The sequence below is a fragment of the Leguminivora glycinivorella genome, chromosome 13, assembly GCF_023078275.1.
Source record: "Leguminivora glycinivorella isolate SPB_JAAS2020 chromosome 13, LegGlyc_1.1, whole genome shotgun sequence".
Taxonomy (NCBI): domain Eukaryota; kingdom Metazoa; phylum Arthropoda; class Insecta; order Lepidoptera; family Tortricidae; genus Leguminivora; species Leguminivora glycinivorella.
The window spans coordinates 8100205-8115688 of NC_062983.1; the positions used below are offsets into that span (position 1 = coordinate 8100205).

General features: G+C 35.9%; 1 protein-coding gene across 2 annotated transcripts; it reads left to right on the forward strand.

Moving 5' to 3' along the window:
- Nucleotides 1–3667: 3667 nt before the first annotated feature.
- Nucleotides 3668–6009, forward strand: LOC125232964. 2 transcript variants are annotated; one of them, XM_048138816.1, is made up of 3 exons: nucleotides 3668–3717; nucleotides 3815–3877; nucleotides 4627–6009. In XM_048138816.1, exon 3 carries the CDS (start codon nucleotides 4630–4632, stop codon nucleotides 5866–5868), a length of 1239 nt encoding a protein of 412 aa, XP_047994773.1. In that variant the 5' UTR covers nucleotides 3668–3717; nucleotides 3815–3877; nucleotides 4627–4629; the 3' UTR covers nucleotides 5869–6009. The 2 variants fall into 2 exon arrangements, with proteins under 2 accessions (XP_047994773.1, XP_047994772.1); XM_048138815.1 differs by having other exon boundaries at nucleotides 3679–3877.
- Nucleotides 6010–15484: the final 9475 nt, after the last annotated feature.

Below are 15484 nucleotides of genomic sequence, written 5' to 3' on the forward strand. Positions count from 1 at the left end.
GGGGGGGATCAGAACACAAGCCTATAGGTTGCCTATCTCAGCTTCGCTGGCTGAACTGTACAGTTCTAGTAGGGATACACTTGTACATATTCTGAACACAAGATCTATGGTAAGTGAGGGTCTGTGTTTCAGATATGTTAGAGTAGGGAAAACGATAGGATTAGGGTAGAGTCACACACTATTTCTATGAAAGTAGAGTTTTTTTATGATTGGTTTTGGAATATAATTGGTCAACGTGTATTGTGGAGAAATAATTTAACTACTACTATTTATATGGTTTAAATGGACTTTAAATGTGGTGTTTACTATCTTAAAATATGTGGTAAAACTGGTAATTTATAAAATCTCTTATTACTTAATTTATTTGAGTGAAATTAATAATTGTGGTAGCAATTTCTGATTTTTCGGTGTGGCTGCGGGACACTTAGTGTTGCTAACTGGTTTTTCAAGGTAAATTCTATCAAGTTGGTTAGGGAAACAAACTATTCTTTGGAATAAAAAGCATAGGTTTGTTATAGGGCCCAGGGGCATGCGAGCGCCGTCCACTGATGGAAAGTCAAAAGCTTAGAAAAGTTAGTAGACTTAGTTCTTATAAAAGTTAGCAACTGCTCGGTGTTTCGATAAAACATTAGAAAAATCGAGAAGTTATGGTCTATTAGCAGTATTGGGGAACGGGGGGTTTAGCTAGGGAAAAAGGAACAAAACAAAAAAGGGGTTAGTTCGTAGATAGATAGCCCTTCAGGCTTACTTGCTTAGGATCCTGATAAAGTGGTTTGATCAGGTCAGGGGTCCCATACCGTATCGCAAGCCCTTGCCCAAGCCGGGACCACTAATAAGGCGTAGCGGATGATTACCAAAATATTTTTTAATATTTATTTCATGTATGTTTCACTCACTAACTTTTATTCTAAAATTTCTTCATCACGTTATTAATTTTCTCACATATAACTTTCTAGGCCTAAATCTGATAAAATACTCTTCTATAACACTATATTATTATGCTACAATAACCTTTATTCTTCTTTAAAATATAAATAAATAAAATTTTAAATATTAGTCAAAAATACAGCTGATACTCATTAAAGGATCTAGGTTATCGCGGTTCACATCGAAGAGTTCTACTTATTCACGCTAGACGATCACAAGGCCAAATTTACGGGATATATTTAAAGGGGGGTTAACTATACTGTTGATTAGTCAAGTAAGTAAGTAAATAAGTAAGGTGAGCGGAGGTTTAGTTACAAATGGCAAGTCATTTATGTAGATAAGGAACAGGAAAGGCCCCAATATTGATCCCTGTGGTACACCCATAGAGACCAATGACCCAGTTGATCTCTGTCCATTGACATCTACCCTTTGTATTCTACCATTTAAGTAGGACTTGAGTAAATTTAGTGCTGATCCTCTGACTCCATAATAATGTAGTTTCCTGATCAATGTTTCATGACAAACACAGTCGAAGGCCTTAGATAAATCACAAAAGATACCTAAAGCATCTTGTGACTCCTCCCAGGCATCGAAAATATGCTTAATTAGCTCAACACCAGCATCGGTTGTCGAGCGACCCCGTGTGAAGCCAAATTGCTTATTATGCATTAAATTATTAACGTTAAAATGTCGTACTAATTGAGAAAGAACTAATTTTTCAAATATTTTACTGAAAGTTGGCAGCACAGATATTGGTCTAAAGTTAGTGGGGTCAGAGTGGCTGCCGGATTTAAATAAAGGAGTTATTTTGCTATGTTTCATTAGATCAGGAAACTCGCCACAGTCAACACTGTTGTTGAATATAACTGCTAAGTCAGGCGCTACAATCTCAACTAAGGATTTTACGGCATGGACTGAGACCCCCCAGAGGTCACTAGTTTTTTTGACATTAATTGATTTAAATGCCTTTACTATATCTGAGGTACAAACATGTTCAAAATAAAGGTCTCTACAACACTCAGGAACGTTTTCCTCTAATAATGTGACGGCAGATAAGGGTAACAGTTTAATTTAACTTAGTAGTTAATACATACTAAGGTATGGTGTGTAGGTACAGTCAACCAGTTGGAACCCTAGGCCACTGTAGAACTATGTCAAAGTGACATTATAAATCAGATTGTAAGAAATCTCTTACTGCTTGTCATTTTGACATGGTTGTAGAGTGACCTAGGGTTCCAATTGGTTGGCTGTACGGTGGCATGTAACTACTAAATTAAACTGTTACGACTGGTAACGGTCTAAGTGCACGATAAAAGTTAATAAATTAATCTATTTAAGTATGTCTATCGTCGCTTAGCACCCATTGTACAAGCTTTGCTTAGTTTGGGGCTAAGTTGATCTGTGTAATGTGTCCCCAATATTTATTTGTAACGGACGGGCGGACGGGCGGGCAAACAGACATGGCGAAACTATAAGGGTTCCTAGTTAACTACGGAACCCTAAAAAATGCGTAAAAAATGCGACGCCGTCCAATATTTAACTTAGTATGTATACGCCTCTCCTTTTTCCTACCTACTTCATTTTATACTAAAATAATGTTAATATACAATTTTTATTTCTGAATCGGCCTTTGATAATAGCGCAGCCTGCGCAAGAGCTTCTTCGAGTGGTTTGTATTTGCACTTGAGGATCATAGTCGGTACTCTTATAGATAAGAGGTGCACTCCACGTTGCAATCGTTGCATAATGTTGATGCAGCTATTAGCCCATAAACAAGGAAGTTAGAACACAGTTTATATTATGTCTCTTTTGATGTTCGTGAACATTCTGACTATGAATATTTTTTTATCATGACCAAGGACGATATAATACCGGGACAGACAAGCCCTTACAAAAAAGCGTAACCCAGAAATGTATGGGCCTTTTAGGCTTAAAACTAGATGGCGCTGTTTCGCAGCCTGGAAGTGGGCAAAATCATATTTTCCCCAAATACTTTTGCGTGTTTTTATTTTTTATAAGAACAAACTTTATTTTAATGCCATTATATCAATGCACATTTTGAAAAAAAAATTGTAGGCATCATAATTGTAGTTATGATAAAATATTTAATTAGGTGGCAACGCGGTCAAGCGCGAATCGAGATGACCTTCACATTTCCTGTCAGATTGTAAATTATAACGATTTATCTGCGTAAAATTTACAAAACAAATGTAAAACACACTGAAATAATTGTATAACATAATTAAAATGATTTTTTATATTATCTAATACTTTTTATAGCTTAATAGTCAAATTTTGGTAGTGCAACAAAAATCCTTGGCTGATTGATACATCCTTTGCCTGAAGTATTGTACAGATAGTATTAATTTTTAAATCTAAATCCATAACTCCCTTGGGAACAAAATAGTACTTTATTCTTCAGTACGCATAGATGTAATGAGACCTTTGAACAGCAAATGTGACTTAAACAATATCGATCTGTCTCCAAAAGCAAAGCGTGCTCGAGCCCCGTCGCCGTGTAGGGTAAGCTCGCCTCATTCGGTGACTCCCCTAATTTGGTGAAAGAAGCTTTGGAGCACGATTCCGAATAAACGAAGTGAATTACGGCCTTCTTCCTTGCGACCTTACGTCAAATCATTAAGGTACAATTCTGATTGCATCCTTGTGGGTCAGCTAGAGAGAGCGAGATATATATTTGCTTTCTCGCGCGAAACCTCATTTCGGCGCCGCGCGGACACGTATCAGACTGGTTCTCCGTTTGTAATTCGTTATTAAATTAATAGTACCTAGGTTTGTATAAAAAGTGGACAGTGTATTTAAAAAAAAAAACATTGTATTTTAAATATCTGTTATTATTTTTAACAAAACTTGCGTAATTTTTCTGCAGTAAGTTGGGAAAGCCGGTCAAAAAGATTATTAACGCCGCAACGGTATCACCAAATAAAACAAGGTAAGTTTTAAGTGAAATATAGTTACAACGTGTGTATTAAATAATTTAGTTCATAATTTTATGATATATAATCCAAAACTAATACATTTACGATAGATAAGCATCGTTGGGGTGTTATTTTGGGAGTGTTTATCACCAAATTACATGAGTTATTATACTTATTATTTTTCAACGTTTAATTATCTTTTTATTTATAAATTACATGGTGGTGGCAAACAAGCATACAACCTATATTGATTCAAACTAACACGATTTTTACTTTACCTTTTCACACCTTTACCTTTTTTAGCAGAAGACTGACGTCCCAGCGAAATGTCAATGGAGATGTAAACAACGCCAAACTATAGTTTTGGATACGTTGGATAAAAGATAAAAAAGATTCTTTAGTCGTGTACGACCCGTGTGTGTCTTTAAAAAATATTGCTGATTGATGATTTTGATGTAACATTTGCCAATATTATATTAAACGTTGAAAACTGCAATTTCTATGGGGCAGGTTGTATGCTTATATTTAAAAAAAAATAAGTCAGTTCTAGGTTATAGTTTAAAATATGAGTGAAAATTGTGTTAGTTTGAATCAATATAGGTTGTATTAAAAAAAATGTGTACAAAACGCGAGAATTTAAAGTGTTATAAACCAGCAATATAATTTTCATTAAATTATCTATAATAGTTGCCTTGGAAATATAATGTTTGTTACGGAATTTAGCTTTACGATAGTTATAATTGTATTTTTTATTAATTCTCAGATCATGGACGACGATAAAATAAAGAGAAAAAACCGCAAGTATAATGAAGCTACGTTGAAATCAGCTATTGAAAATGTGCTAAATTCAACCATGACATTATACAAAGCGTCACAAGAATTTGGTATCCCTTGGACTACTTTAAAAAGAAACGTTGAAAGAGTAAAAGAAGACCAAGTCAGAGGAAAGACACAAGTCTCTATGCCAAAAATTGGACGCCCGTTTTCTTTGACACAAAACAAAGAAATTGAATTAGTTCAATATATTAAAAAAATGCAAGAGCTAGGTTTTGGTCTAACCGTTAACAGAATTAGGGAGATTGCTTTTGAACTTGCGCAATCAGAAGGCTCAGCTTTGTTTTTTAACAACGAAAAAAGAGTAGCAGGTTGGAACTGGTGGGTTAGTTTTAAAAACCGTCATGGATTATCTTTGCGGCCTTTGCGCCAACCTGAAAATCTTTCGGCTGGACGTGCTGTTTGCTCGAACGAGATTGTCTTAAATGACTTCTACGAAAAATTAGAAAAAACGTTCAAAGATCACGACTTGATGGATTCCCCAGAAAGAATTTGGAACTGTGATGAAACAGGGCTTATGTACGTACACAAACCAGAAAAAATTGTTACACATATTGGAAAAAAATACATTTACAACCGTTCATATGCCGAAAAAGGTACAACAACTACTGTGTTAGCTTGCATGAATGCAGCTGGATGCTTTATATCTCCAATGGTCATTTTTAAAGGCAAGGGGAATTACGCGGAGTTACAAGATGGCGCTTTTTCAAATAGTATGACCCGAATGTCACCAAAGGGCTGGGTTAATGCTGATTTGTTCTTGGAATGGCTGAAGTTTTTTAATGAAAATATTCCTCCAGCAAGACCAGTTTTTCTAATAATGAATTCACATGCAAGTCACAATACCCCACAAGTGTTGGAATATGCAAAATCTCATCAGATTGTATTATTTACAATGCCAGCACATACTCGTCATGTACTGCAACCCCTGGACGTTGGAGTTTTTCGTCCATTAAAAGCTGCATGGCAAACAGAGTTAGATAAATACAAAAGAGAAAACCCAAACCTAATACCGACTCGTCACGACTTTCACAAATTGTTGACACCAGCTTATGAAAAAGCTTTTACTAAAGCGAATATCCGAGCGGGTTTCAGAAAAACAGGCATTTATCCGTTTAACAACACTGTTACCTATACCAGCAGAAGTAATTGCACCATCACAGGACACTGATAAATAAACCAGCACCCACAGAGCAAGAAGTTTTAGTAAACGGAGACTTAGATCTTGTAATCCCTCAATCAAAAATTAGAGCAAATATAGATCCCTTAAATGACGCAATGAATGAGCAGAGTAATGAAATTTCAAATTCAAATTTCGTGTTGTGGATTTCGACGGAATAAATGAATTCTATACCTATTCTATTCTAAATTTCGGTCGGGGTCGGTGTAGCGGTTTATCACGTCAGCCGCGTTAGCTGGAGACCCGGGTTCGATTCCCGGCTTCGCCACCAGTGGGCTTGGTCGCTTTTTCTTTAGTGTATGGTATCTATTTCAGTTTATAATTTATATATAGTAGTGTTACTACTTAAAAAAACAAATCAGAAAAATATTTAATAAAATAATTTGATTTGTTCCCTACATTTTAAATGAAAAAAAAAGGAACAAAGCGGTCAACTAGTTGTAAAGATAAATCAGATCCAGAAAAGAAAGGAAAGGCGAATCGAGTATAAAACAGAAGATGATTGGATGTGTTATTCGTGTAGTGGATTGTTTAAAATTCCAGCGATTAAAAATTATATTTTTAGGTACCTATTGATTTTTCAAAGACTTGCATAATTTTAAAAAAGAAAGTTAATTGATTAATATTGTTTTTTTTACCATATTTATATTAAACTTCATTAACCTTAATTGTGTGATAAAAAAATATTAAAAACTTGTGTAATTTGGTTATAGCCTAATTACAGTAGTAGGTGTCGCCGACGCCGACTTAAGGTGACTGTCACCAAATAAGCCATATCGTCACTACTTTTAAAAAATCTCGTATCTCACACTGCTCCTCAAAGTTAAAACACAGTAAGTATATGCATTGCATACAATACTTATTACATTTTTCTTTTCATTGACAGAAGAAGATACAAGTTTTTTTTCAAAGTAGTGACGATATTCAGACAGCTTTAATAAATGTAAGTTATTACTAGTATTATTTGTTATATTTAGATTTAAATGACTGATTATGTCAATGGTAAGTCTGTCTGCAGTTCCCACAGTAGTTCCTATAAAAAATAAAGATATAAGTAAGTCAATATAGTATTTTATGCAACAGGCGTTTAAAGGAGGTCAAAAAAGACGAGTGGCGTGGGTTATTGAGACGCCACGAGTATTTTTTGACTCAGTTAAACACCGTTGCATACAATACTTTTTCTACGACCATGCACTTAGTTTTTAATAGTTTTCTTTAATAACTTTCGTGAAATTCACACTGCTTCCTGTATTTTGACGCAAAGGTTTGCACTGTCAGCTCGGCTGCCCAGCCTTTCCGCGCACTCGCGCAGTGTCGTTATAAGGCGTTGCCATGGTTACAGAGCCAAACAATGCGTTTTTAGTTTTTTCGATACTGCGCGCATGCGCGGAAAACCGGCAGACGCTGGCTTTGGGGAATAGACCTTTATGTAGGGTTTTAAAGATCTATGCACGACCCTGTAAATGACGAATAACAGTTCGGGAGTAAAAAAATATTATAATATGCACTCTTATTCACATTTCGATTTTATAACCGAATTAGATGAGATCAACCTAATTAATATCACCTAACAGCATTATTACATTAATTAAATGCTATCAACGAGGTAATAATTCACGACCAAGCCCATTTGTCGCGCCTAGCCTACCGTTACACGTATAAATAGTAAAAACCGGCCAAGTGCGAGTCGGGCTCGCGCACAAAGGGTTCCGTAGCAGCAAATATTTAACCAAAATTACAGTTAAATCAACCTATCTCAAAAACTATAAGAGATACTTTGATCAAACCAAAAATCGTTGAAAGAGTTAATTAGCATGCATCACCTCTATTTTTTTTAGAATTTTATACCCCGTAGTTATAAAAATAGAGGGGGGGGACATACTTTTTACGACTTTGAGAGCTGATATCTCAAAAACCGTTCACTTTAAGAAAAATGTTTTTTAGAAAACTTTATATCATTTTAAAAGACCTTTCCATTGATACCCCACACGGGTATGTACATCGAAAAAAAAATTTTCATCCCTCAGTTACATGTATGGGGGCCCCACCCCCAATTCTTTTTTTTACTATTTAGTGTCATAATTTTGTAGCGGTTCATACAACACATATTCCCATCAAATTTCATCACTGTAGTACTTATAGTTTCCGAGTAAATCGGCTGTGACAGACGGACAGACGGACAGACGGACAGACGGACAGACGGACATGACGAAACTATAAGGGTTCCGTTTTTGCCATTTTGGCTACGGAACCCTAAAAACCTACAGCTATATTATATTCTTTACAAAGTATTTGTGAAAAACAGGCCTATCTAAAACTCAATTATACGTAAATGATTGATAATTTAACGTTTTCTTTTATAATCCATAGGTACTAATATTATAAATGGGAAAGTGTGGTGTGTCTGTTTGTTTGTCCGTCTTTCACGGCAAAACGGAGCGATGAATTGAAGTGATTTTTTAAAGTGGAGATAGTTGAAGGAATAGAGAGTGATATAGGCTACTTTTGTCTCTTTCTAACGCGAACGAAGCCGCGGGCAAAAGCTAGTTCTCTATAAAGCAAATTAAGATAGATTAGGTAGATTTTTAATAGGTACACATAATCATTACACGTAGGTACACCAACGCTGTTACTTTAGTAACTTACCATCCTTGCTAAAAGATAATATGGTTAGCTGGTAGAGAATGCCTTCTGGCATTAAGTTCGTCCTTTAATCCATTTTTTTTAATGTGCTATTAATGTTTAAATAAATAAATAACCGCAAACACTCAAGTACTGACCATACAAAAAGCATTTTGAAACGTAATGTAAACATCAACACCTAAACCGTCTAATCGAATACATTATGTATTTGTTACTGACGCCACAGTACAGGTCTACGTCGACATTCCTCGAATGCCTAGATTCTAGGTTATTCACAAATACTTACAAACTACTATTCTACATATGACCAGTACAAATGGAGACGCAGTTGCGTACAGTTCCTATAGAAACTCGAAACGGAGATAAAGTGGTGACAGATCACATCAAATACGAAACGTAAAGTTTATAGAGCAGGTTTTCGAGTAAACCACAGTCAGCAAATGTCCCATAAAAGTCCGTTCAGACAATTCTTGGGATACCTGACGGACAAGGCACGCAAGTCGCAACGACATAGTCAGCGGTAGGTACAGCAGGAAGCAATAGGTTTACGAGTTCTAGGGCTAAATTCATGCGCAATCTTCGTGTGTAGGTACTTAGTACTTTCAGTCTAGCTAAATGATTTGATAATTTTTTGAATAATTATAAATTCTAATGATGATTCCTACTTCTAGTAACAGATCTTAGCATAGATAGATATTAGATACTATTAAATATTTAAGTTTAGATTATAAATTTACAAATTGTAAAAATTCTTATAAGTAATAAAGATTTTTTAAACCTATTACTACTTTCTAAGAACTACGAGGTTAATTTAATTTGTGGATTTTTTTGCCAGATGTCAATAGCGATATTCTATAACTTTTGATCTGTGGCCCGTTTCTCGAAAGGTGCAAGTCTTGTAATACAAGTGTGTTTCCATGACAACCCATACGATTTGACAGTTCCCGCACTTGTAATACAAGGCTTGTACCTTTCGAGAAACGGGCCGCTGATAAGTACTATAAAACAACAAAAGTCGTGTTTGCGGAAATGCGGCTTAGTAAACACACCGCCTACTCGTCCTCAGTTACATCTCCAGCCGACATCGACACTAACCGCAAGGATGCCAATTCAATAAGAATCGATTACGCCAAAGCAATACTAACCAATAACGTTGACTCGATACCAATCGAGTCGGTGGGCGCCAATTGATTAATGCGTATGGTAACATCTCGATCTCAATTGATACACCACACATGCCAGTGTACTACACTTCAATGACATTTGTTACTAAATTACGAAAATGAACATGTAAGACGAAGAATACGGGGCATTAGCATTGTATGTTTAGTCCTATAAGCGTAGACATTGTAATAATATTGCCCACAAATTAAATTATTAACTGCCCATAATATATTTTTGTAATACATTGCCCAGAAGCCCACAAATTTTAGCTTTAAGCTCAGTGTGCTGCTATTTCTTTGCGACAAAAGATATGAATCGACCAGACACCAAACTGGTGACTGGTGACTGTAGACTGAATAGAAAAAATATAACCTTTATTGTTTCCTTTGCGCTTTGAAGAACAATAAGACCATCAAGCCTTATTTCTTTGTATTCATCTACTTATTATGTTATAGTTACAGTGCATAACTTATATAGTATTTATAATTCCAATCGCTGTTTTAGTTTGAGCGAGTCGGCAAGTCAGCCAAACTACTGTAAAATGCGAGGGCATAGCAAACTATAATTATTTCTCCACGCTTTTTCCAAATTAAAATAAATAAATTGACCTACGTTTAGATTCTTCATTTTTTTTATTATCAATTATCATCCATGAACTTTATGGTAACCCATTTGCTATTTCATCATTTTCGTAAAAAAGCAGGGGACTGAAAAATGCAAAAACCAACCCATTACATACTGTCAAAAGCTTTTATTATTTATTTAATTATTTTTCCATGATTGTATTGTACCTATTGTATTTTTCAATAACATCTACGTGTAACGAATTTAATGAAGAATATTAAAAAGTTTGGAGGTTCAAACCCGAATCAGGTCGCTGTGGAATAAAACATTTTTTCTACTCCCGAACTGTTATTAGTCATTTACAGGGTCGCGCATAGATCTTTAAAACCCTACATAAAGGTCTATTCCCCAAAGCCAGCGTCCACCGGCTTTCCGCGCATGCGCGCAGTATCGAAAAAACTGAAAACGCATTGTTTGGCTCTGTAACCATGGCAACGCATTGTTATAACGGTACTGCGCGCGTACGCGGGAAGGCTTTGGGCAGTTGAGCTGACAGTGCAAACCTTTGCGTCAAAATATAGGCAACAGTGTGAATTTCACGAAAGTTATTCAAAAAAACTATTAAAAACTAAGTACATGGTCGTCGAAAAAGTATTGTATGCAACGGTGTTTAACTGAGTCAAAAAATACTCGTGGCGTCTTAATAACAATTTTCGGCTTCGCCTCAAATTGTTACCCACGCCACTCGTCTTTTTTGACCTCCTTTAAACGCCTGTTGCATAAAATACTATTTTTGCGCAATGTGGGTTTTTATTTTCTATTTTTAAGGCTTTGCAAGTCTCGTTTATGAAATTTAAATCCGCTTTGTGTAAGTCTTCGCGTCTCCTATATTATAGAACTCTGCGACAAGCAGTTGTAATTGCAGTGACTGCAATCAGTGCAGTGGGTGTCTGCGTCGGCGTACAATGAGTAATGGCAGACAAATGGCGCTGCTACACATTTTGACGTTTAGAGCTGTATTATAAATATAAAACGAGGATTAATAACCGAACAAAATAATGCAGTCGAGGTTGTTGTTGTTTCGGTTCAGTGTTTAAATATTTTTGTAGAAAATTAAAAGCCTTTAACTTAGTCATACCTACAAGTATATTTTTCTAAAATATCAATTGCATTAGTAATCTAGTCGTAATTAATGAACAATTTGATTTATAGTTTGTGTATTTTTTTCTGAAACCTCAAAAACCACATTCTTTTTTAAGATTTCAGGAGATTTTTTTTAGAGACAAAATATTGTGTCAAAATAAAATATCGTCTTGAAAAGTCGGTTTGGTTCCGAATCGGAACAAAGTTACAACGAATTACATAAAGGATTAAAGATAGCGTTTGTAAAGGACATCTCGTGGAAGGCTTCCCTGCTTTTTGGTAGCGACGAAATTAAAGTTTCTCTTAACCCTTTGTTAGTCGTAAGATACTTCCAAAAATCTGCGTCGAAATACGGCTAGACAGTAGGTATGACAGTCACTCGACAGTCATTAAGAATAAGTTAGTTGCAACAGGGAAGTATTGCGCGCCTGTGGGCGTCGCGACCATACCACGCACAAAGAAGATCCTTGGACACCGGACACAAAGCTTGTCTGGCTTTTGTAAGCTTTCTTATAAATAGCGTCCGTCAGTAGAAATAGTAGATAAAATAATACACGTACTTAATTATGTATAGTCAGTACAGCTGACTGTACATATAATCAGTAAGACAGCAGTCGTGTGACATTTTTCCTGGGATTCCGAACACCGCACGGGAAGCATGGTCGCGCGATAGACGATAAAATATCAGGCCGTCCCTATCGCACTTACAAATAGTGCGATAGGGACGGCCTGCTATTTTATCGTCTATCGCGCGCCCATGCTTCCCGTGCTGGTTTAATAGGCTACTTTCCTTCTAGTCAAATGAGCTTCTTTTTAAGGCTGCTTTCAAAAAAAACGTCAAAAGAATGTAAAATTGATAGTTTTAGTCGGTGAAATACTACACTTTCCGTTATCCAATAGATTTATTTAATTCAAATTTCAGTTAGAGCATCTTATTATCTTGATTTTTATAAGACTGGATTTTTGAAAACCAAGTCACTAAATTAATTATGAATTTTTTTCTAAAGCATTTTTAGAAAAACTCACGTATAGAGCTGAATTAGTCGATCTTATTTGTAAAATTGGGACAATTTTGATCACTGAAACAGGTAAATTTATAATTTGTATACCCTGTATTACAAACTTCTCAGACTACATTTTTATTATAAGGTTTTAAAAAAGAGTAAACGAGGCTAAGACGAAATCAATTTTTTTCAGAAATTACCTAAAATTAAGTGACAATTTCTTTGAAAATACACATCACATCGAAATAATTTTTGTATTTAACGAATCTGCAACGTTTACTTAAATTGCTGTTATTCCTTAGTGATTATAAATTGCTATTATTTATTTTTGGCAATTTTTTAAAAACGAGCCTTCACCGGTACAATTATTACCACTTTAGGACTTTTTCTCATATTTTGTTAGACCAAGTAGAAAAAGTCCTATAATGTGATATATATTTATAAACTACTCGCAAAGCCCTTTAATTTGATACCACACACGGTATAATCAAGCGCTCGGTTGCGATTTCAATGTTTTTCACACGAAAGCCCTCTTAAGAACTGTCAAAACGAATTTGAACGATTTGCTAATATGGAATTAATGAATATGAAATCGAGATGAGTGATGTCACGGTCGTTTACATTTTATATTTTTCTATCAGATTTACTAAATAGAAATTGTTTTAAAAAAATAACTAGGTATTCTTCATGTTTGTGTTATTATAATACTTACTACTCATAATTATCTAATGCTTTATTTCGCGTATGGTATAAGTTTAGAACGTCCCCGATCTCGCATGTTAGTGGAAGTGAGATGTGTACAATATGTAAGTTTTACACTAAGGCAGATCTGGCAGGCAAGCATGGTCGCGCGATAAATCATAAAACATCAGACCGTCCCTATCGCACTATTTGCAAGTGCGATAGGTACGGCCAGATGTTTTATCATTTATCGCGCGACCGACTTGCCTGCCTGATGTGGTTGAAGCTCTAGTCACTCACTCACTTGAACCCACTTAGCTCATCTGATTTACGATCATTGACATTTTAAATATGGCAATAAATACGAATAAATTAATAAAAAGGCAATGACCATAATGAGCATTTGATACCAATGTCCAATGTTTACCGAGATGTTCTCAAACCTCGTATAACGATTCACGTTTTACTCAAACATGCACTTTAAAGTCAACTACTAAAGTTCATTTTAGATGAACATGAATGTGATATACTGCTATTTGAAAGGTTTCCAAGTTAAGCATATTATATACAGCATGTAATATATGTTACTGAAAGGTCGGCACACTCGTTAATACATATATGTTTTGGGATAATTGATTTATGACACATTCGTGATTCGGTGGGAATTAATCTTTCGTGTCATGAATTCATGACTTTATGCAACTATGGGAACAAATCAAATTATTTTAACAAATATTTTGTTTTGTGTTTTTTTATGTAGTCACACTACTATATATAAATTAAAAATCGAAATAAGATGTCATATATTAAAGAAAAAAAAAAGCGAGCGTGGCGAGGTGGCCTAGGGGTTCATGGCGTTTAGCCCGGATTGCTAAAAGACGCCGGTTCGAATCCGGCCTTCACCACTGGTGGTGCTCGTCATTTTCTATTTTGCAACTGTAACTTTTTATCAGTGTTTTTTTTTCCAGCCGGCGTATCATGCTTCTAATTTTATCACTTATCCACGTGGATAAGACATCTGTCACGCTTTAGCAAGTATGTCAGTGTGAGAGTGACAGATGTCTTATCCACGTGGATAAGTGATAAAATTGGAAGCATGGTAGGCCGGCTGCTCCGGAAATTTGTCACACAGACAGACAGACATTGTTGGGGTTTTCCTAACATTATTCGTCACCCTTTCTCTTTATCAATAACAGAGCACTTTAAATAGGTACAGTCGAGTTCATAAATATATTAGCAAATCCAAGGCTTGAAAAATAAATGCGCATAGAAAGGTACATTTTTATCTGAGGTATCTGAACAGATTAATCATTCATAAACGGAGTGTCTGGTCTTGCACATTCAATCGATAGCGAAAATCCATCATGAGGTCCACAATATGTCATTTGGCTCTATTGAATGCATTAAGTTGAATCAACTTATCGTTGGAACGAAAGTGATGACGTCACAAGTCTAAGCGCCTTAGAATGAGCCGCCTGAGTCACTGCAGCCTCAGGCTTGACGTGTATGGCCACGGCCAGACGACTCATCAAATCGTGGCCTTGTCGCAAGGCAGTTAGATTTATTATGCGGTGGTTTGCGATTTCAAGTTGTGTTGTTGGCTAATATATACCGTATATGGGAGGACTTGTGGGCCAAGATAACCATGGCTTGGGATCCCCGTGGTGGGGTGCCTAGTCAACGTCACAACTCGCTTACGATAATATCGTTATCATAGCTAGCTCTCTCTATCCGGACAAAACGGAAAAGCATGATAACAGTTGACGATGGCTAGGTACAGTCACCGGCATAAATAAGTAATGATTTCTGTACCTTTTCACATTAACATCTTGTTTGAAATGGCATACGAAGTTGTCAAATGATTCAAAGCGACAAGGTGCAGAAACCATCACTTATTTATGCCGGTGACTGTACTCAGGATGCTGGCAGACCACATCGGCGATGTCGGGATTGTCACCAACCTATCTAAGAGATATGCCCGGCTGTTGACATAATACCTAGGGTTCGGGAAAGAATAAAGAAACACCAGTATTTTATACAAAATTCTTTATTATGTACACCCTAAATAAAATCTAACTCAGTAACTTGGTAGACCAAGATTTGGTTCGTTAAACTGTTATTTACATCAAGTTCAGTTCGATCATAAAACCTAGGAAAAACACAGATCCTATGTGTAACACCATCCATAGATCAAACAAATTTTAAGATAAACCTAATATCTATATAGGGGGCAAAGTTTGTTTAACCTTCGTGCCTTGATACCCTCGCAACGCTCAAGATTCCACTTTATGAACCACTCGCTACGCTCGCGGTTCAATATTGGAATCTTTCGCTTGCTCGGGCACGTGCCGTTAAACAACAACTTTGCCCCCTTGTAAAACAACTAACTATTTTTAATACATATATAA